The following is a 24,800-nucleotide window of genomic DNA, read 5'->3' on the forward strand; positions in this document are numbered from 1 at the left end:
TACGTGGTTGTGACTGTGAGTAAACGATTGGTGAGAACGTAAAAAAAGAAAATATGAAAGTTCCATAACTTTCTTATTATACCCCTGATTTTGAAGAAACTTTAGCCATCATGTCCGTCTGAATTTACTCTTGTAGTCAATAGTCAACTTTGAGTCCATAACCACCTGTTATAGGGAATAAATTTACACCGTTGATGTTCGAGTTGTCGGTTTTTATTTTTTATTTTCTTATTTTCTATCTTATTTTATTATTATTATTATTATTGTTATCTCTATCTTCACAAGATATCTCTTGGAGATTAATATCACGTCAAGTTCCATCCCGGAACCTTAGACTTCCAGTACTTTTCTCAGGATTCGTGCCGTCCCCAGCAATGCTGCTTTTTGGAGCGTTTGCACTCGATTTGGCACACCGACATCGTCCAAGTGCCGTCGCAGCTGCTTTGGCGTTGTTCCGAGTGCTCCAACGACAATAGGGATCACCTTCGTTCTCATATTCCACAGGCGGCGAAGCTCTCTGGCAAGGTCTTGGTACTTCTCTATCTTTTCCTTCTCCTTCTCGGCTACTCTGCTGTCTCCCGGTACCGCGACATCGACGATTGTGCACATCTGTCGAGCCCTTTCTACGACGATGATATCCGGACGCCTGTGCTGGATGACATTGTCAGTTTGAACATCGAAATCCCACAGGATTTTAACTTGATCATTTTCAGAAACTTTCTGTGGTTCGTGCATATACCATTTGCTCTCACATGGTATTTCATGTTTTCTGCAAAGCTCCCAGTGAAGGACTTGTGCCAGTTTGTCATGTCGTCTTTTGTACTCCTTTTGCGCCAATTTACTACAGCCACATACGATACCAATGTCGTAGTCCGGCTTTCACGTGGGACGGTAAAACCACTACACTTTCACTCGCATGTAGGATATAACTGAATAAGCTGAATTTATTTACAATTTGATAACAACAAACTTTGGATCAAAACCTGTAACACAAAGACCTAAGACTGTGTTGACGACTGTCAAACATATGAACTGGTAAACGTTGTGGTAAAGTCTGTTTCGAAGACTGCAATGGACCACTTGAACACTATGGTAAACACGTTGACCTCTAAAAGAGACCACGTCCACTAAAGGAGATGATCCTCTAAAAGAGACCTTGTTCACTCGTAAAAGAGATGACCTCTAAACAAGAGAAGAGACCTTGTCCTTATAATTATTATTATTATTATTATTATTATTATTATTATTATTATTATTATTATCATTATTATTATTATTATTATTATTTCTTTTTTTTTGGGGGGGGGGGGAGACGAGCTGTGTCATTCGACCATTTGTTTACAAACGTATATATCCGGACAATTACCCCCAGAGGGCAATTACCCCCGGCTAAATACTGGTTAGTGGTAAGGTTAGAGTTAAGATTATAGGGTTAGGGTTAGGTTTAGGGTTAGGAGTTTGGGTTAGGGTTAGGGTTAGGATTAGGTTCAGGATTAGGATTAGGATTAGGGCCAGGGGAAGGGTCCGTGGTAATTGCCCAGGGGGTAATTGCCCTAGACCCGTTTACAAAGCATCACCCGCTTATCAGTTCTTTCTTTCTTTCCTCTTCATTCCTCCTTTTTTTTTGGGGGGGGGGGATATTTAGGAATGATCTCAGGTTGTACTTCTATTTTTTTCTATCTTAAGCATCTTTGTGATGAAAATTTTTCACGTACATAAGTGAATAATCTCCTTAAAGCAGGTATACGTCTGGCTTAACAGCAATACGATTCTGTGTATAAGACATCCAACTGCTGTTTGAGAGTATAACCTTTCACACTTGACGAAAAACAAACAAACCAAAACAAACTCGGAACCCAGCAATGCCATTCATTATGAAAATACTGCGCAAACTAGTCGAACCTTCGACTCTAACCTTAAACTATATATAACTTTTCATTCCCAAAGGGCGCAAGAAAGGGTCGTCAACCCCATAGAAACACAATGATAAGTGACTAATGTATAACTTATCATAGAAGTGCCTTGAAAGACAATTACTTGCACGATAGATTTGTCACAATTATGACGTGTACCAAAGCCCTACCAGCCGAGGGTAGTCCACATACTTAAGTTATCAAATTTTCAGGATGTTAGATAAAGGCGACCACCTTTAATGGACCCAAAGTGAGATGGATGTGATCGCGAGTTAAAAATAATGCATGTAAAACCTAACAGTGAATAACTCTTAGGTTGACGGGAAAAGAGGATGTTTCTTACTCATCGGTAGCCGTTAACTTTCACATGGATTATTGCTTCAGGCCACGCTCGTATTGCCTTCACCTCTGCATCACCATTAGACGCCGACGGAGATGTTGGCTAATTTTATCCATGTCATGTATTCAAAGTATATATCCATAAAGAAAAAAAAAGATAGAACAAGCTTTTGCGGGGAATACGCATTGTAGGGCTAATTCCATCGATGTCAGTAGGAGTATGGACCAGGAGGGTGAATGTTCAGACTTTGGTGGAAGTTGGATAATTTCATCAATGTCGCCCAGAGCAGGAAAAATAGAAATTTTTTTGGAGACAGTGCGGTCGGTTGAAGTTAGCCACGGTAATTTCATCAGCGCCTCTTCCATGATACGGATAAAGAAATTAAGAATATTCATATAAGTAATACACTGCAAAAACAATGGTGTTAAATCCAACACCATGGGTGTTGATTTTAACACTTTCCCGGTATCTATATCGGAAAACACCGGTTGGTGTTATTTAACACCAAGTTCTGGAATTAAACAATTCAATCCTACTCTTGGTGTTGCAATTCAATTCTGTTTTTGGTGTTAAAGAAGAGTCCAACACCAATCTTTGGTGTTGCAATTTAATTCTGTTTTTGGTGTTAAAAAAAAATCCAACACCAATGTTTGGTGTTGCAATTTAATTCTGTTTTTGGTGTAAAAAACAAGATTCCAACACCAATTTTTGGTGTTGCAATTCAATTCTATTTTTGGTGTTAAAAAGAAAAAAAAAGAAAGATTCCAACACCAATCTTTGGTGTTGCAATTCAATTCTATTTTCGGTGATAAAATTTAACACCATTATTTTAACAACAGTGATATGCAGAATTCAACCCCAAATTGTTGTTAAAACAAAAACCAACGATTTAGCACCAACAATTCAATCCAACTCACTCTATCAATGCATTAGAATCAAACACAGAAATTCATTACACATTACACATAGAGAAGGGAAAAGGAACAAACCAAATTATCTTGACAAACAAAACTTGGTTCTTGTTTATTCAAGAAACTGGAAAAAGGAATTATCATGATGAACAATACACAACTTACACCTAAAGAATACAACTTGTATTCTACATCTGGATCAAGAGAAGAAAATGTTAAAATGTACAAAGTTTTGCCCAATTTGGGAGCCACCCTGTATACTAAAGTAGTTAAAGGCAAAAAATATGCATGTGGGTATTTCTATTTATATGGGTACCAAAGTATGACCTCAAATTGGTTAATACGTAATGAAACTAAGCTGTTTTGTACTGTGTTATACCTAAGATAAAAGCCAATAATCATTACACTCACAAACACTCGCATATTTCTTTGGTAACATGTTCATTCACAATTAGCCCCTAAATGTTTCATGTGTAACATGAACATGACATCACATGATATCACACAATTACTCCTGGTACCCATATGAAAAGAAATACCCATGTAGGTACTTGGTTGTCTTGAGTCTCTTTCTCATTTTTTTTTTCCTCAACCAAGTTAACAAAAAGCTATTTGTACATCAAAACATGCATTTTCCTTTCTCTTTTTCCTCCAGGAAATAAGCAACAACAAATCAATCTGTGCATTTCCAAATCCTTGGCTTTCATGCACATGCATCATAAATTTGCTTTTCCTGAAAGAAAAAAAGATGGAAAATATTACATATATTACATTACAAAAATATTATAAAATTTTTCAGTGCACACTTGGTCAGGATGTTCAAAAGGAAAAATGTACCAAAAATTAGTACTCTTTAAGATTAAATTAATGATCGGCGGCCAAGATCTGGGGGGGGGGGGGGGGGGCTACAGATAAATATAGCCCGGGCTACATAGGGTTAACAAGAGTCCACAATATCTTATTGATTGAAGTTATTTTTGAACATTTTGTTACCATTTACAAAAACCATACATAACATCGGCTCTACAGGTCTAAATTACTTGAAAAGAACATGCCTTGGTGCCACGTACTTCCTCGAGTCTGTGTTTGACAAATTTGTCATTCAAGTTAACAAAAAGCTATTTGTACATCAAAACATGCATTTTCCTTTCTCTTTTTCCTCCAGGAAATAAGCAACAACAAATCAATCTGTGCATTTCCAAATCCTTGGCTTTCATGCACATGCATCATAAATTTGCTTTTCCCGAAAGAAAAAAAGATGGAAAATATTACATATATTACATTACAAAAATATTATAAAATTTTTCAGTGCACACTTGGTCAGATGTTCAAAAGGAAAAATGTACCAAAAATTAGCATTCTTTAAGATTAAATTAATGATCGGCGGCCAAGATCTGGGGGGGGGGGGGGGGGCTACAGATAAATATAGCCCGGGCTACATAGGGTTAACAAGAGTCCACAATATCTTATTGATTGAAGTTATTTTTGAACATTTTGTTACCATTTACCAAAACCATACATAACATCGGCTCTACAGGTCTAAATTACTTGAAAAGAACATGCCTTGGTGCCACGTACTTCCTCGAGTCTGTGTTTGACAAATTTGTCATTAAATCTAGTGGTTTGTAGTCAACAAGTTCCTTTTGATTCTTGACAACATGACCACGTGGAAAACTTATTTCTACTGTAAAGGCATGATAGTGTGAATTATAATGCAATGTATCTAGCAAGAGAAGTACAAAAAAAATGTCATTGTTGTGTACAATGATATGCTCTATTTGACCAAACAGTGGAAGCTCATCGACATCATGGCAGACCAAAAGAGACAACTGATAATGTGTACCATACACTTTAACCCAATTGGCATCAAAGACTTCAGAAGAGAGTTCCTCTACTTGGAGTTTCTCTTGCACAGTCTGTCTAATATTTTCATCTAAATCTGACAATAAAAGTGAAGTACCTGGCCCAACCTCGAGACACTCCAAAGGATGGTTTGACTGAAGATGGAACGTTAGTGCTGTCTGATGTTTCTTTGCAAGTGATTTACATATGTTTTTGTAATTACATACAGATTCTGCAACACGGCCAAAATAGTGATGTTTCGCTTCGTACCGCATACACCATACATGTACGAGTGGCCCAACTTCTCTCAAACATGTAGCATAATGCACCATGAAATGATGCTTTGGCAACAACCTATTGGCAGGAAATGTTTTTTGAAAGTGTGTGTGATGTTCTTCAGTGAGAACAGACAACTGGGCTATCAAGCCTGCTGTTAATTGGGGAGCAAAAATAATATCCATACAATCTAGTAATCTTAGCAGCAGTTCCCAGTAGACGTTTCCTTCTTCAATGTCATGAGCTATGATGAATGGAAGATTTCTTATCAAGCACCAAGCCTGCATTGCCTTTTGACCCACATCATTGCCAGCTGTTCTCAGTTTAATGTAGGATGGTTTGTTCTTGTTATCTGTACGGTTTAAGCAATGGCTGGCAACTCTCTGATTCAGTTCATCATGGCCGGGTCAAGAGTGGTGGTTGCCTTTCATAGATGAAATATTCTAGTACAAGTTTCAGCTCATACTGAACTATGCCTTCCAACAGATCATGCATTATATCAAGTTAAAAATTTGTCAAGATATGAAAGTAAATACAATCATTCAATACAGTTTTTTGTTTAACTCCAAACACATGTGACAGTAGTGTAGTTTGAGCTTCAGCTTCTTGTAAATGTTGCTCATAAGTCTGCCTGGTGCGCATTTCCATTAACACCTCTTTTAATGTGTTCTGCGCCTCTTCCTTGCTTGTCACACACAATCGACAGTAATAATTAGCAGAAAAGCTCTGTACAAAACCAAACAGGGCATTTGCACCTAGATTATCAGCACTAATTTGAGTAATGGTTCCCCTCTTCACAATGCCATTAGGAAGAGTAATGCCAACTGTTGACAGAATGTTAATGTCTTTCACAATATGCTTGAGAATAGCATTAAATCCATATTTTTTGGCATCTTCAGCATACCACAGAGCTACAAGATTGATATTGGAAAGAATAGAATTATACTTTGGTGGCAGATTTTTCAAAATGAAATAAAAGGCACCTAACTTGTGAATTTTTGTTTTTGAACCGATGGGGTTTACAGTTTCAAAGTCATCATAAAAACAGTGAATTTGTAGGGCATTTTCATCTTCATGGAAAAGAGGGATTTTCTCAAATTGTGCACCATCACAGTAATCTCTCATTACACCATCAGTGCTCCTATGGTCATGAGTAGCAAAATGCAATATATCTTCATTGCTCAAAAGTTGCTTTAAAGATTCTAAAATGGGTATATAAACAAAGGTATCTTCAATAGCAATCTGTTCATACTGCTTACTTCTTTTATTTAGACGACTTTCATACCGGATGCTAACTTTATTTCTTGTGGTTCAACAAGTCCAAGTGTTGCACAATATTTCATCCGCTTATATTCTGAGTTCAAATTTTCAAATGGCTTTTCAAGCATAGCAAAATGCGTCTGTATTTCTCTATAAGCTTCGGACTCAATGGGCAGTTTATGTTTCAAGAAAGTAGCCTTAACTGCCGCTGATGCACTTTTTACTACATCACCTACAATCAAACTGGTTGATTCCACGATGTCATTTACAACTTTTCCAGAGTTTGCACTGTTTGCTGAAAATTTTGAAATTACTTTTGCACACTGCCTATTCAAATCTTCAGCGGATAAAATGTCATCTTCTGCATTTATATCCTGATCTTGATCACTGTCGTCATTATCATTACTGTTTCCTGCAAAGCTCTCTTCGAATGATTCACCAGCTTTCTCATTTTCAGTAAACTGTTCTTGATTATCTGGCAAACCAGATTTAAGGTGAGTCTGCAAATGCCCTCGAAATCCACGAAAAGAATAAAATGTTCTTGCACAAGCTCCCTGTCCACAGATTAACACCTCTTTTCCTCCTTCACTTAGTCCATGACTTAATCTTAAATGTTGCACCAACTTTGGTATTGCAAAATTTCTCTTGCATTTGAAGCAAATCATGGTGTGAATAATTTGGATCTTAGTTCACGCACTCTCGGTGATTCGCGGGAAACTCCAACATCAATCTCGAAAACAGCTGTCTGGATGAAGGTCCAGAACTGATGAAGAGACTGGCAGTAATGCAAGCCAAAGACAAAGTGCGTCTTGAAGAGTTCATCTACTGCTCCTTCCACCGTACGGGCACCACATGGAATGGCCTTGTGATCGACAATGAGCAAGTAACTGCTGATACAGGCCTTAGAATTTCCAATTCCAAGAAGGAACGGTTGGCTCTGGGTCTGTTTGGTGCCATCCAGAAAATCTTGAATGCTCCCTCCACTCTGTGTTTGAAACAAATTACATGTACTAGTAAACGATGAAACTAGCAGTTACCCTTTTCCCACTTGTTAATTCTATCAAAACTCTATCTTTATCATCACTGTTACCATCATCATACATACATACATATATAGTGGGGGGATCTGGATGTTTTGTGGAAAATGTCTGCAATGTGCAAAGTAGCACAACGTTTTCTGACTTTTTTCTCAATTTAAGAGGCCTGATTAGACTAAAGGCCACCGCATTCGATATGACTTTCTGTCACACAACTCAGCGACTTAAGATCTGAAATAAAACAGAATATACGCACTGTTTATTTCATAAAATGATAGTCGGCAAGTTGTGCGACCAAAGATTTGTATGATATGCAGTGGCCTTCAGGCTGCATGTTGCAGACTATCAAGGCTTGGCTGCAAGTGATGCTCCATCATAACTCTTGAGCAAATAGGAAAAGTGCATAAATCACAGGGCTTGTGCATGATGGTGACATCCATGTGCAGCGTAGTCTCCCCTATAACTTGTATCTCGCTCAATTCACTTTATGGTTAATGAACTGAACAGAGATATACACTGTAGCTACATTCTTCAACCAGGACTTTGCACAGAAAATTTTATAAACGTATAGAGGTAGGCTGTAGAGGCCTGGTAAAAAATGCAAGTATTTTCAAAGCAGGTTTTAAGTATCTGATTGAGAAGAGTCTTTTTAATATGGTTGAGTCATTTCAACTCACACAAAAGGAGACACTGTGAAAATAAGGATTTTAAAATTTCCTTCACAATTATTTTCTTGCTGCAAATTTGTAATCAATTTCCAATATCGAGGCAAAAAGTACTGACCTTTTGTTTATTGATATAACTCTACATTTAGGGCTGTGAAAATGTCACGCTGAAACATATTCCTAGTAGGATTGAAGTATGGCAACCCTGTTTGCAGTAGGTCCATCTCGTTCTAGCGCATTGTCACTCCTAATAATCTTAGGATAGGTTCAGTTTTTGAACAGGCCCAAAGTTCTTGAGCACCCTCTTAGTCCAAGCCAGTCTAAGCACATTCATGAAATTCTTAGATAGACCATTGCTACATCTACTCCCTGTGTACACACATTTAGTCAGTTTTGGCAACATTTTCTAGAATGCAGTGAGAACATGCAAGGTGTGACGAGGGTACTAATAACATTATTTATTTATAGTCCACTTTTATACTGAAAAGCTACATACCTTCTGAAACTGAATAATCCTTGAGATTGCTGAGGAAATGGATACTTTTGCTGAGGCAGCTTTAGACCTCCCTTGGCTTGCAGGAGGCAACAGGCACAAGAGGAGGAGGATGGCAGATGTACCAGAATTCCATCCTGTATTTCAAAATGCAAAATAATAAAATCAAGCAGGCTTTCTAGTAGATCATGGTGAAAAAGTAGGAGAAAAAAAATAGGAGCTAAATTTCAGTAAAAGTAGGAGAAAAGTAGGACATGCACTTTTTTGTGAGTTTTCGATCAATACTCACCTTGTAATGAAGAGTCAAACTCACTGTGAACACCTGAAATGATTACTCACTGAGTTACTACAGTCGCATGTAAAATCATTTACCCCCCCCCCCCCCCCCCATTTGGACACTCTGGCAAAACAATTAGTAACAATACACATGCAGATTATTCCTAAATCTTACAAGTGCATGGTGAGCAGATACTTTATTAAAATCACATGTATCAGATTAGTAGTCATTGATTGTCTATAATTAAAAACCTTGATCATTCATGCATGAAGAGATGGTCCAGTGAGTAATTTGTGGTCATTTTCGGAACTTGCTGTGATCACTGAAATGTAACTTGTAATGCTCTGAATGATCACAGCTTAATTGTTCCCTTTTTGTAAAAGAGTAAAATATTTGTTTTCCTTTAATAAATATACAATTCTTGTACTTCCATGGGCTCTGTTCATTTTGACATGAATTAAACTTTGAGTTATTAATCTCATTGGTAATTTCTGTACAAACTCATTGAAGGCAACTTTTACTCAACATTCATTTAAAGGGGAGTTTCAGTAGTTGTCTAGAGGGCGCTATAGCAATATAATTATTTTGAGATTTGAATGGGAAAACTCTTAGGAAAACTGACACAGAATAATCCAAGGAGGGGGCACAACAGGAGTTGTCATAAACAACTTTCATTCTTTACTTACAAAGGTATCTACACACAAAACAACTTGACTGATCTTCTTGTGGATCTGGAGAAGAAGATGTTTGAAATTTTGAGAATTTTGCACCCTGGGGGCCCTCCCCCTGGGCCCCCATGGGGCTACAGTTATCATTTGAACAACTCTACCCAACAGAATGATTCTCTGCAAGTTTGACTAAAAGCCGACCATTCATTCTGCAGAAGAAGATGAAAATATAAAAGTTTACAGATGACGCACACCGCACAACGGACAAGGGACGGCAGACAAAAACGGATGGCAACAGCTCACTTGAACCTTCGGCTAAGGTGAGCTAAAAATGATGCACATGGCCTCGCATCATTTGATCTTTTGACCCCTAGATGACCTTTCACCTCATCATCCTCATCAACTCACATCTGGTAATACCCAAGGATTATTTGTTCCAAGTTTGAACAAAATTGATGCAGAAATAGAGAAATGAGAGCAAGTTCAACAAAAGCCTTTAACATTTTTCTAACACAGCAACAGGAAAAGTGATTACTATGTCAATCTCTGCCAGAACTTTGTTCAGGTGAGACAAAAAGGAGGGGGGGGGGGCACTGAGTGAGGGAGTGAAGGGACAAAGCAGGGGGAGTGTGTGGGAAGGGGTTCTGCCATCAGAATAGCAGAAATCAAGCCAAGTGTATAATAATATGGACGACGTCCAAAGCAGTCGTCCAATGTCGAGTAATTGAAAACCGTGCCAATATGGACAGTATTCAAAATGTTGTCTACAAATAATCAAGGGCAAAGGTCAAAGGTCAAGGTCAAAGCTTGAGGTCACAGATCATTGCCACGTCCATAGGTATACATATACCAAGTTTGAAGTTGTTTCTCCAAACCTTTCTTGAGATATTACGAGAAAGAGCTATTTTCATGTTTAATCAAGGTCAAAGGTCAAGGTCAAAGGTTGAGGTCAAAGATCATTGTCACCTCCATAGGTATACATATACCAAGTTTGAAGTTGTTTGCCCAAACCGTTCTTGAGATATTGCGAGAAAGATCTATTTTCATTTGTTTTATATAACCCATGTGACATTGAATTACCTTTGATCTTTGCCTTTAAGCTCAACCTCAACACAAAAATGAGCTTAATATCAGGAAAGTCCTAAAGGATACCGATACCAAATATGAACTTGTTTGGTTAACTCGGAGCCAAGATATAGATCGATGAAAAAGTGGATACCAAATTGTTGACAGACAGACGGAGAGACAGACGGACAAATATGACGGCATAAGGTCTTTCCTTTGGACGACTTAAAAATGTTAAAAGTTAAAGTTAGATGGGTAAAATGCAGGGGAAGGTTTGGAAGGGACTGCCCCATCTAAGGGTAGGGAAAATTTAGCAATTGGCATCTTAGAAATAAACTTTTTCTGATGCACATTTAAGTGAGTACAATATACTTTCAGAGTATTGGAAATTGTTTTTTGTAAAAAAAATCCTATGGAGTGAAATAACTAGATGAGGGGATGATCCGGGAGGGAGTCCCCTCTCAGGGTGGGGAAAATTGTGTATGGCTACTCGAAAATAAGCTTCCTGGCCCACATTTGTGTTGTGTTTATGTGGGAGTGTGATTATGCTCCATGAAAAATTGACCATCACTAGAATGTTTAATGATAAGGTTGGTTTAATTTTAACTTCTGATGACACTTCAGACTCTTTATGAAATTAGAGGGTGCATTCCAGGGAATGTGCAAAAATACCTTCTTTGTTCTGGTCAGAACTGTCAAAAGATGACAGGAGCTCCATGACTGTCAAGTTTCCATTCTGCTTCAGAAGTTGTCGAGCAAGTGCCACTGAATGATTGGAGTAAACATTTACAATAGGAGCAATTCCTTCCCAAGTGACTGCTACAATTTTCGAATTCTTGTACACAGCAAAAATGGTATCAGATACATAGATCAGAAAACGTTGCGCAAAAATTTGTCCCAGCAATAAGAATGAATTCCTGCCATAAATTATTATTATTATTATTCTTATTTTGGTTAATCATACTTCATGTACAATGATTTGTGTATTCCTTTATTAACAAAATTCATGAAATGACTTATTGATTATTCCCCTGTGTTTCCCATTCTCATCATAAATAGCGAGACGGTAATATCCGGCAAAGACCCGTATTTACCCCACAGTATTTATCAGCTGGGGCCAACCATGGGAAAAACAGCACTCGTGTCATATGCTACTGTTGTAAACTTTGACAGAGTTGTCCGCCCAGATTTGAAATACGTAATCATACATTTATAGCATAAGAATGCTAGGCACAACAAATAATTAAAAAGGCGTACTATACTAGAAACACTGCAATTACTAGGTCTTCTTGAATTAGGAGTAAATTTACACCAGCCAGGGACTTGGTGATACCAGGGAGATGGCCACCTCCCTGGTAATACCCAACACCGATGAACAATGATAAGTTTCCAGACTTTTGTAGATTCTTGTTTATGTAATCCTTTGGACAGTATCATTCAACTCAAACATCACACCAAAATGTTTTTTAAATCAAACATTCACAATATTGAGGTGTCTTCAAGACACATGTAGGTCCAGGAAACTGTGAGCCGTACATTCATGAATAAATACCATCCTTGAATGGGTAGGACATATAGATAGAAATTTCCAACAAATTTCAAGATGATCGCATTGAAAACATTTCTGCAAAAATGCAAGTTTGCAATGCTGAAGACTAGCTTCCTTTGTCTTTAATTTGCAATGAATTGTTCATTTTAACACAGTGGCTGTATCCAGTAGCACCTTTTGCAAATACAGAGAATGTTCAAAGGAACATTCCTATAATTGTTCGCATACTGCTTACTTCTCCAGAAATGTAATGCTCTTATTAAAAACTTACTGGACCATTCTTCATCTTCTTTCAGGACCATGAGGCTAACATCAGGCTGGCTGGTCACAATATCTCCCAATACATCATCGTCGATACTAATTAGCCTTCATGTTCATCCACTAAAACAAGATCTTCGCCATCTCTGATGCTGAATTTTCTTCTGACTGTAAGGGGGGGGGGCGTGGGGAGAGAAAAACTATTACAATTTACAAATGTAATAAAAAATGACTTAAGTATACTTTGCAGTTTGTATGGTTTCATGACAGGATAATAGCTACAGTTGTAGTAGCATTATAACTTTTATACCGCTAGTGTGTTTGAACATTCTGGCAATTTTCAGTGTTTTTGGGAAAGACATTGACAATTTTTTAAGTATATGTTAATACAATGACACATATCTCATTTATCACATACTTTATCCCCCCCCCCCCCGATTAATGCCAGTGGAATGACTGGTTTTGATAAATTTTTTTGACATCTTCTTCAGTAAAAATGTAGAAAAGCTTAGGCCTAAAGGAGTCGTTCGCTGGTGCTCTAACCCTATTGACCTAGAGACTAGCTCTTGGACTAGCCTATTCTGGTCTAGAGGTAGGCCTTACTGCCACCCCAGGTGAAAGAATTACATAGCCATGCAATTTTTTGAACCCGGCTGTGACAGTATTAAGGCCTACCTCGATAGACCAGGATAGGCTAGACCAAGTGAGCGGCCCCCTTAGGGCTTAAGCTGTCCCTACATTTTTACTGAAGATGTCCATAAAATTTATCAAATCCTATCATTCAAAACATTCAAACCAAGAACTTTTTTGTAATAACAAGGTGGTTCTCGAACCATGGCCGGCACAAGTCTCGCCTGATTTTGCAATCAATAAAACAAGTAACCTTTTGACTCCAAGATGACCATTGACAATATCCTTATCAACTCAAATCTGATATTAACCCAACTAGGATCAATCGTTCCAAGTTAGAACAAAATTGATGCAGAAATAAAAAAATGAGAGCAAGTTCAACAAAAACTTTAACATTTTTGTAACAGACTAACAGACCTATCATTTGACCTTTGACCCCCTAGATGACATTTGACCTCATTAACTCACACCTGGTATTACCAAGGCCGGCCAAGCCCAAGGATCACTTGTTCCAAGATAGAACAAAATTGATGTAGAAAGAAAGAATTAAATGAGAGCAAGTTCAACAAAAACTTTCACATTTTTGTAACAGACCAACACTACAGACTAATATTAAAGTAACAAACAGACCAACAGACTAACACTAGTAACAGACTAGCTGCACAGACTAGCTACAGACTACACTATACAGTAGCTACACACATACTATTGCAAAAGCGACAGCGTTGCACCCACTACAAGCGGAGCACATCGGGAGAGCACACCGATTATCCAAGAAGATAATGTAATTTCTGTAGACCTGGACTAGACTACAGAGTCTAGATCTAACGTAAAGTATAGACACCTACCACAAATAGAGAAATAGTTATCATCTAAAAACTACAGTAACACTAGACTCTATGGCTATAGATCTATATGCATTGTATCACATAACATACCAGTAGATAAGGTTTCAATTGTAGTTTTGTACATTTGCACATGATATGAACTCCTCTTGCCAAACAAAATTCGCTTATAAAGAAGTATTTTGCGTGGTCCCCAGGCTCAAGGCTTCAAGTTCAAGAAGGCTTGGTCCAAGCCCAAGGCTCGTTGTAGCATCAGTTAGACTCTAAATTTAATGGGATGATTTAGTTTCTAACGTTAGGACCTACTAGATTCTAAGTCTAGAAAACTACCTGTAGTCTGTAGACTAGGATAGTAGGAGAAGTACTTTTGGGTGCAACGCTGTCGCACGCACTCTAGCTGCAGCTCCACATGCTCCACATGCATTAGCAGTATTGTACAGTCGACTCATGACAAACACCTGAAAAACAGGTACCGTACACTTACTCAGTTCAAAGAATCCTACGATGTCTTCTGGATTTAGTGGCAGCAACTTTCTGATTCGGCGATCTCCACAGAACAAATCTTTACACTTATCGGCATGATTGTGCTGTTTAACTGCTGATTAATGAGGATATTATTGAGTCGAATTTTCATTACCCGCGGCCCGAAGGCGAAGAAAACCTCATCGATAAAAAATGGCCTTGATAATGCATACTATACACATAACATATGCATGCACCGCGCACACTGTACACAGCTAGCTAGCTAGCTAGCCATAAATGCCGGCCAGCAGCGCGATCCGAGAGCGCAGAGCGAGGTCACATGACAACTTTCGTCCAATGATTTTGCTCGAATTCTCTGACTTATGCGCATGTGCAATTTCAACACCAATTAATGACACCAAAACTCTAACATCAACCTGTAATTGAATATTTCGACACCAGTTGGTGTGATTCTTTCTGAACGGGACCTAAAATCAACACCAAGAGTGTTAATATTTTTCGATTCTGTGCTGGTGTTAGATATTTAACACCCTAGTTTTTGCAGTGTACCAGTGAGTGGCAGTCGATTAGTTTCATCCACCGTCGTCATGGCAACGCATGATATCATGTTCCTGGGAGAACTCTAGATGCTTTCTTCAATAGAAAGAGAAAATGTCTCTCCAGCGTGCCTCGATTATCTTATATAAACGTTTAATAGAAATATTATTATTATTATTATTATTTATTCGACCAGGTAAAGAATATAGGATACATATCATAAACATTACAAACATGAAACAAAAACCAGAATGAACATTCCAAAGGATACACTGTACTGTACACGTTACACAAAATGAAAATGAAATGAATGGAGACTACATGAGGGTCAGGGCACACAAAAGTAAATATATTTACTATTTCCCATAGGCATGTGAACCCACACATAGCATGTTGCCCCTAAAAAACATTTAACAATCATTAAAAAATTATCCCTCAACCCCCGATCCCCACCCCTTAACACCATAGCCCATATCAAACTTCAAAACATAAAAACACAATACAATTCCAATATAATCATCCAACCATTGACTTCATTTATAAATATATTCATATATTAATTTCAAAAAACTGAAAAAATACAACTTCAATATATTTACAAGATTGTGCATTCTCAGATACGTTATGTACCCTCGAATAAGCTATTAACCCTTTCTGTGCCCAGACACGTGATTTTTCGTCAGCATTCAATAATCTATCCAAACTTGACCTAGTTTTAAAGTCACGCAGCCCGTAATAGAGTACTCAGGTGGAGCGACATGCCTCAGACCAACATGAAGGCCATGGCGACGCAATAGTGGTTAGGGAGATTAAGTGATCTCTACTCATTGACAATTAGTTTCCAGGCATCTTTGTCAATCAAAGCACTCCACAGTGTGTAGCTCATACAGCCCGCCGGACACTATACGATTTACGACTGTACAACTGATTGACTTCTGATCTGAAATAAATCACAATAGCCTCGGTATAAACACGTTTGTTTATTTCAGGTCCAAAGTCTGTCAGTTGTACAGTCGTGAGTCGTATAGTGTGCTGCGGGCTTACCGATCGGCGACTTGTAAGCACACCCAGGTTAAGCAGATTCTGGCATAACGAGCTCCTGTTCCTGCCCAAAAGTAAAATAGAACGTTACGGTCAGAGCAAATTGATGGAAGTGCATGTTTTATGTAAAGGTGAATGATTACATAATTTGCTTTACACGCATCACTTCGACACGCGCACGCCCACACACACACACACACACACACACACACACACACACACACACACACACTCACACACACACACACACACATACACACACACTGTTTGGGGACGGTGATGATTTGCTATTGAGTGGTATTATGTCTATTGTATTATAACAACAATATTCGCTTAGAGTTGCCAATCTACGAGTCAGTTACACTTCACTTCGAGATCGCAGTAATGACGAGGATCAAATAATGTTGCATAGTTCAATCGTCATTAACTTTTAAGGTGGTTTACTGCATGTTTATATGATGAAGGACTGAATAAGACACATAATGATGTTTGAAACACAAAATTCCCACTAATAAAACAATTATATTGAAATGAAAGGAAAAGAACAATTGTCATACATTTCTTTCTCAAGTAGAAGAGTAACGAGTGCAAAATGTCTATGCAGGCGTTTAATTGGGAATCGCGATAACAAGCTTACCTATGTAAAGACTATATCGATCAAACTATATCTTCAAAAATGAATACAATGAATGTCATAGTATGTACGTGCGTGTATATGTGTTTAAAGATTTTCTTTATGAAATCTAAAGACCACAAAATATAAAACTCAAACGATGTAAAGTGAAATGCAATCGACATCACCACCAGAATCAGCCCTTTATTGGGTGCAGCACAGGGCATTTTATTTTCTTTAAATGGAACGATATCCAAATACATGATATCAATAAAATCGACGATGATAGTAGAACACATCGATAAAGGTGGAGGAAAACCGGACGATCCGTTCCCAGTTTTTAATTGTTGAAGTTTCGGCGCCGCCATCGCTGGATGAGAAGACTACTACATTTCATGGCGTCACGCATGACTTGACAATGATACAAAAAAAAAATATATATATATATATAACGACAATTCCATAAAATATCTCTATTTTGAATGTGAAAAGTACACATTTCCTGCACTTGGATTCCATCTGTTTTCTGAAAGAGGTAAGTCAATTGCTTTTGCATTATAGCTATGGTGCTATTACAAGTCAAGGACAAGTGTGTTGAATTCTTTTTATATTTCAAACACGCTGTCACGTCAGGAATGTTGTAGTCTTCGCATCCAGCGGATGCGGCACTGAAACTTAAAGAAGAAAGTTGTATAAGGATTGTTCAATAATATCTTCAAACTTCATTGATGTGTGATGTATACTATTACTGCATTTACTCAAGCATTTCATGGTTTCATTCTCCTTATTGTAACGATATTTCATATGACTTTTGATGATATCCTGTAAGGCTTGGACCTACACCAGTAATGCTCTTCTGCACATACAGCGCTAAGTTTCTTGCATTTGTGCATTTTAAGAATCCCTGGAGCTGAGGTGCTATTACAAGTCAAGGACGATTCAGTTGAGTTTACCCCTGAAAAGCTAAAAAGGGCCCAATTATTACGACACGTTAGACAGGTACACTCGCACTCACTTTAATGTTAACAACACTGGAGGGTAATTAGGACCTCACGTAGTATGATTAATGTTATGGTTTAGGCAAGTTCGAGAAATTGGAAGTGGCGAAAAGTAGGGGGTACCGAGTTAGGGTGCTAGCTTTGTCAGTCTATGAGCAAAAACACTGCGTGTTGTTTGCGTTTAATATCATAATCATAGACTCAGTTTTGGTGTGCATAGATTATGATCAATGCATGCGAGCACAATTTTATGCATGTCAACGAGGAAAACTGAAAGCGTACATGACCGTATGTGTGCGTGGTGTTATGTGTTTGTGTGGGGGTTATTTTTGTTGTTGCATGAAATAGTGACAACACGTTTTTGTGTTTACTTTTTAATTGTTTTCGCGGTCAACCTTCTCAATTTCTTTTCTTTTATTTTCTTCTTATCTTGAACAATGTTTTCCTCAAGATTGAATTCAGTAGGTTTAAGGATAGCGATTATTTCCGGTCTCGAAATTAGAGTCAAGTCATTAAGAGAGCTTCTATATTCTCGATATAGGGTTAGATGAAAATAATTACAGGAACGTACTTCTTTCAGTATCTATAGTGTTTTATATTCCGAGATTGTCTACAAATAATGCACCAATGTATTCTATTTGCTTGGATACACTCGCCTTTATGAATGAATATTTAAGTTCGTAAGAATAAGGGTTGGATTCTGTCGGCGAGAGTGAGAAATAATTGGAATCAAGTCAAATAGATGGATGTGAGCATATATTTATGACATGATAAATGACAATTGCCGGTGTTTGCAGAGAATTATCATGCCGGTTTAGAGTCACGTATCAGTCAAGACTTGTAAATGATTGGATGAATAATGATCACGTGATAATGGAACACGTCTTGTGTTCTCCAATGGTCAGAATATTTTCTATGCTCTTTTTTTTCACACAAAATAATGGATATTACTTATGGAAAATGTCATTTTTTATCTATTTCATTTATAATAAAAATATTATAATAAATAAATTATATTATAAAAAGGTCTAATCCACGCTCAGCACAGTTTTCATGACAAGCTTAAAGGTCCTGTTTACCTTTGGGAGCAGTGATTTAACAATTTTTCAAGATATCACATTTGATGCATATGTGTAAGTCTGTGGGTAAGTCATTATTCTAAATACCCTATCTCTCCCGGAACTACCGGTAAACGCACGGGCCATCCACACGCTGCTGCGATTTCCTGGCGTTTTTTCCGCCTGATGAAGTGGCAAGCCTGTCACACACACTGGATAGAAAGTGCTGCCAAGTAGAGTTAGAGGAGCGTAGCGTGCGAATGACTTTTGAGCTCTAGCGACAGTCTGAAAGAATGTATTCCATCAGTCGCGTTTATCAAAACACTCCTCATGCAAGCATTGGCATGTGTAAAAACATATCTGCAGATGACGCCTGGTAACCACGGAGACAAACGCATGATATAAAAATATAAAAAGATAGGCCCCCTCCATAAAAAGATAAAGATAGCCAAAAAAAAAAAAAAAAACCCACAACCCAACATCATTGTCTATCCGAATCTTATGACGAACGTCATGTCTTCGGCAGAGCATCTGTTCAGTCTGAAGGTGAATTGGCTAGTAGAATGTGAAATATGAAGTGCTTTTCGAGAGTACGTCTGGGTCAACCCGCGAATTGGGATAATTGACTGACGAGTTCAGGACACTGTTGTTGCCGACTGTTCGATACTATGCACGCAAGCCTGTAAGAGAAGGAACCTGGGCTGGCGACACTCAACGTTCGTGATCATGTTAAGACATGCACATACATGTAGGCCTACTCCTTTTGAAGAAGACGATCGGGACATTGCACGACATTAATGGACCAGTTCCATCATTAATACATTCCAATTTACTGCGCATCTAAGTCAAAAAGGTCATATACCCAGTCAGAAAGGTCATAACCATGGCAACAAGAAAGCTTGCCTAAGGCCTGTCCTACCTGGGAACGATGAACTGCGGCGTGCATCATTATTTTTAACTGAGGTAGATTTAGCATAGTGAACTTCAGTTGCATGTGACTGGTGAGACACCACTTATTAGCCGGGGTTTCAGGATGAAACATATGCATATTTTTAACTATTATATTATGAAAATCTCCGTGACGTCTCTTACCTAGGTTTAAACAATGTACCTGGGAAAATAATTAAACGCAGCCGAAGGGCAGACTTAGTCGAATGAACGTGTAGTCTAATAATGTGGCTACAATATAATGCTGACCTTTTCTTCTATTCATGGCTCAGTCAAATACATACAGGTTGGGAAATATTGGACACATGTATGGTAGCGCAACAATGGACATGAAGGAAAATACAAAAATGCGTCGACACCAAAGAGATTTTCTCTTTGGTCGACACACATACACACACAAACACACGCGTGCACAAATAAGATTTCATTCCTGTGATTTGCAGAAAAGCAAAACGATGACAACCATTACAACGAAGAAAAATTCCCGCATGTCCACAAAGAGTCCACGAATTGCAACCCAACCTGGTTCCTCTTTCGGCTACTGGGTAATTGTGCTAGAAATTGTCATGTTGACGAACGTTAATAACTGTATGATAGACGCATCTCTGTTTTTAGTTCCGCACCAAGAATTGAATAAACTTGATTTCTCAAGGCTCCGTGACAGGGCAACAATGTTGCGACACTGTTAGTGAGCTCATGGTCACAGAATCACGTCATCACAACTTGATTGCAGAACAGAAACATGGCAGTTAACCCCTTGTGAGGATCAGAACTTTAAAAATGCGAGAATTCAGAATTTAGTTTGCGTCTATATACAGCTTACTGACGTGCTTAGAGTGATGTCTTTTTCATTCATTAAACAATCAAATAACTCTATCTTTTGTGTGTATGTCATAGTCATTAATCAGGGTGGATATTACATTTTGAAAGACCCCGGACGTGCAGGAGGAATTTGAATTTGAGAAGAACCACGTCAGCAAACTAATCGGCGTCCCCGGGAATTTCAAGACAGCAACTAATTGTCGATGGAGCCAGAGAGAACTTTGCCTTGCACAGTTTCTAAAATAAATGTTGATAGTCTCCTCAAGAGGTACTTCTTTTAAACTCAAATTTTGACCGACGCTTGGTTTTTTCGCTCCATCTTGACATTGACAGCCAAATTCTTTTACACTGCAGAGATTAAGTTTTGAGGCAATGGTCGCCAGAGAGCTAAGACACGAACAAATGGAGTTTAATAAAAAATAAATAAAATAAGAGTCTATGCGTTGACATTGTGTGAAGGGCTGTTGACTGATGCCATACAATGCGACATTACCGCTCATCAGCATGCTGAGAAAAGGAGAACGTTAAGGTAGAGAACTGTATATGGGTAGCTTGTAACACAAGGAAGTACTAAGTAGTTGATCTTTTAAGGAGGATGTTAAATTGACCACTGCCAGAGGTTCTATAGAAGCACTTCCAGAGAGGGGGAAGAAAATGTGCTCCAAGTTTGAATCATTATTTTCTTTGATTGCTGTGAACGACTAATGCAATTCTGATACAAGATGCTTTATTGGACTACATTAAAAGATACTAATGCACCTATAAAGGGATGGTAGAGTTATGGCTGAGGTGAGGATTCAGGTTTTAAGTTTTTGCGAGATAATTAGAAACCACTTGTATGAGATATCAAAGAAAACATACGATTCTAAGAGGAAATACAAGTTTATTTGATGGAAATCGATTTTGAAATGGCAGAGATATCCAAAAAGCTAAGTGGTCATAATAAACATTGGGTCCCACCTGTTATTAAGACCACTTTGTTTTACTTTTGTGTGTGTGTGTGTGTGTGTGTGTGTGTGTGTGTGTTTATTTTGATATCTCAGCCATTTCAAAACCGATTTTCAACCAATAAACTTTTAATTCCTCTTAGAATCATATGCTTTTTGATATTTCATATAAGTGGTTTCTAATTATCGCACAAAGATTTAAAGCCCTAACCCCAATCTCAACCAGAACTACACCATCCCTTTAAAATGAATAGGATGAGTAATGTTACTTTGACTGATGCTATTTGGAAGCACACAGATGGTAATCGCTTCCACGGAGCGTCTCCAGCAGTGTTCTTGAGAAATGTTCCCAGACTGACAGGTGTGTTAAGCGTTCTTACGTGACATTGTGTTGTCATGGAAACCGCTGTGAGCTTGCGCGCGCATATTTCGTTACGCGATGTCAGATGCTAATTTTAGCAACTTCCAAACAGTTTAGGATCTTTTGAGAAAAAAAAATACAGCTGTTGGCAAAGCTTTCACAAACCTTCAAATGATTTGATTCTGGTTAGATAATTTCCAAAATGATGCGCATGTGCAGTCCTCTGTCTGACGCAATCATACAGGACATGTAGGATGATCTTTGACAATATCAAGCTTATTCTTTTCACAATGATAGAACTTGTACACGACTAAGAGCCACAGATATGTGGGCAAGAAAGGTAAAGATGATAATATTTTTTGAAGAGGCTGTCAACTACAATCGCTTACCTTATTTGTGAGCTTGCATGTGCACGTGACTATAACTGAACGACAGAGCAAGGGTAGGAGAGTGAGAGGGAGAGGGAACTTCTTTAGGCGCGATGTTTTTATACTTCACTTCCGGTGGAATCCAAAGGAGCTGGAGAACGGAGATTCTGCGCATTATTTCCAGAGAACGTGGATAACATCGACGAGTAATGTTAGGGTCTCCATTTTATGCCTGTGCTGCTAAGGCAGGAAATTCCCGGACTCAAAAGCTACCACAGGAGTACTGACTCCAGAGAGGGAATGAGAGCAAGCTCGTATAGGTCTTTTTTCGGATTAACGAGGAGAATCGAAGTGGAAAAAAATGATTACCAGATCAACGCCAAAGGTAAGCCACCTGAAATAAAGTGTGCAGATTTTGTTACTTGTATCAATGTTTGTTGTTGTTTTTATATAATAATAATTTTATATATATTTTTTTACGACTGTCCTGACTGTTGCAAGATTGAAGGTAGCAATGGTTCCACTTTATCCTTGGGATGCTGTTGGTATCGATACCTCTGCCGAGGAGGTTATGTTTTTGCCGGGTGTTGTTTTGTTTGTCTGTTTGTTTGTTTGTTTGCTGGTATGTATGTCTGTCTCTCTGTTCGAAAAATAACGGATTTGGACATTTTCAGGAAAAAAAAAAGATAGTTATACAAGGATGAGGTGATGAAAATATTGCAATGATCTGGATCTCTATCTGCATGATCTGGGTCAAATTTTTATCTTTTTTATTTTTTTTTTAGGGGAGGAGTAGAGTTTCTGAAGGATTCCCTAACATTGAGAAATACTGCCATTTTCTGCATAGTATGTAAACAGCACTAGCTAAATAGCACTGACATCAATTATTAAATATACCAAGTGCTACTGCTATGGTCAAGGAATCTAGTAATACAGATGAAAATGTAGGACATACAACATGGGTTGAAATGAGCTGATTGGTAGAGGTATGCGCTCTCCGAGTATTTTTTTGATATAATATGGTTACCAACATAGAATCATGAATAACTTCCGACAAGAAATCATATTTTCTCCATTAGATGTTATACTCGTTTAATTGGGTGGAAAAGAGAAGAGCTCTCTTTGAAGTGTTAATGTGATTTTGTTGTTATGATGTTCATACTGTTATTATACTGCAAGACAAGTTGTTGTGATGTTTGTACTGTTTATATACTGCAAGACAGGTTTCGGCATTTTTCCGACTTCACATTGTTCAGAGAAACTTTCAGGAAAAGTTTTATACTTAAAAAAGCGACGCCAGCTGAAATAACAGCGAAATCGCATTCTCATACAATGCAGAAAAACAAGAAATGAATTAATAGAGTAAGAAGGAATACACTCAGCAGTAGATAAGTAACTTAATATATCAATTCATATTTATGTGTATCATTCTTTGTTTCTTAACGTATTTCGTTTATTTATTGAAATGTGAATGTTCGTATTTATAAACAAATATACACCGTAAAAACATCGGTGTTAGATTTAACACCACGGATGTTAAATCTAACACCGATCAAACTTCAATAAAGGACCACACCCACAGGTGTTAAAAATGCACTGTGATGGTGTTGAAAAGTGTTCACCTGACACTTCGTGGTGTTAATTTGACACTGTACCTGGTGTTATCTTGACACTGTACTGGTGTTAATTCAAAAATGACACCACATGGTGTTGATTTGATATTTGTTGGTGTTAATATCAATGGTTTAACACCCGTCCAGCTTCAATAAGAGACCACACCAGCTGGTGTTATACTTTGGTGTAAATTTATTTTCACATATTTCAAAAATCTAGTATTTCAATGTAAAATTCTTGATCGTCTTGTTTAAATTAAAAATCAACAAGAAGTGCAGTTACTAAGAAACTCTTCAAAAAACAGTTTTTGGAAATGACACCCGGAGGTGTTAATTTAACACCATAAATGAGCACCGAAAATTTAACACCAGCTCGGTGTTCACTATTTAACACCGGACTTTTTACAGTGTATGATGCAAACCAATCAGAATTGCCAGCGAGGACGATGGGAGTGCCCCCATCTCACTAGACGGCAATTCCGCTACGATCCTCAAAAATTCAACAAAACACGACGTATCGTGGCTTGATCACTTAAAATCTTCTCCATCGCATCTTCAAGGTTTCATGAGGGTCGCCACCATCGCCATGGTCGCCACCAAGCTTTGAACATGTCCAAAACTTTCTTAATTAGCGAGAGCGCAGCAGTCTTAGAGCCCGTCACACATGCCCCACGAGCGCATAAAAGCGGCACATTCGTAGCTTTATCGTGGTATCATAGTTCCCTCGCCCGTGAAAAGCTAGTACACGTCACGCTTTCTCCGCACACGAGGACTTTAATGGAAACAAACGAAATATTATTTACTTTCCTGTGCGTTCTTTCGTCAAGCACTATAGCTTCTGCTCCGGCTTCTGTCTTCTACTTTGGATTAGATATAAGATAAGAACTTTAGAATGAATTGCAAGACAGACGACATTTTCATTGTAAATAACATGTTCTTTTTTTTTATCAACCCAACGTGTTATGAAAGAGTGACATTAAAG

The 24,800-nt window shown here is 38.1% G+C and overlaps 1 protein-coding gene across 1 annotated transcript; it reads right to left on the reverse strand.

Annotated features, from left to right (window-relative positions):
* Positions 1-5,877: 5,877 nt before the first annotated feature.
* LOC139719986 (uncharacterized) lies at positions 5,878-12,634 on the reverse strand. The gene is made up of 4 exons (XM_071631363.1): positions 12,568-12,634; positions 11,420-11,512; positions 8,741-8,874; positions 5,878-7,527 (listed from the first exon to the last, which is right to left on the reverse strand). The coding sequence occupies exons 1-4, from the start codon at positions 12,596-12,598 to the stop codon at positions 7,204-7,206; spliced, it is 582 nt and encodes a 193-aa protein (XP_071487464.1). The 5' UTR covers positions 12,599-12,634; the 3' UTR covers positions 5,878-7,203.
* Positions 12,635-24,800: the final 12,166 nt, after the last annotated feature.

Source organism: Diadema antillarum, unplaced genomic scaffold (genome assembly GCF_040938485.1).
Source record: "Diadema antillarum isolate AM-2024a unplaced genomic scaffold, OU_Dant_1.0 scf00000118, whole genome shotgun sequence".
NCBI lineage: Eukaryota > Metazoa > Echinodermata > Echinoidea > Diadematoida > Diadematidae > Diadema > Diadema antillarum.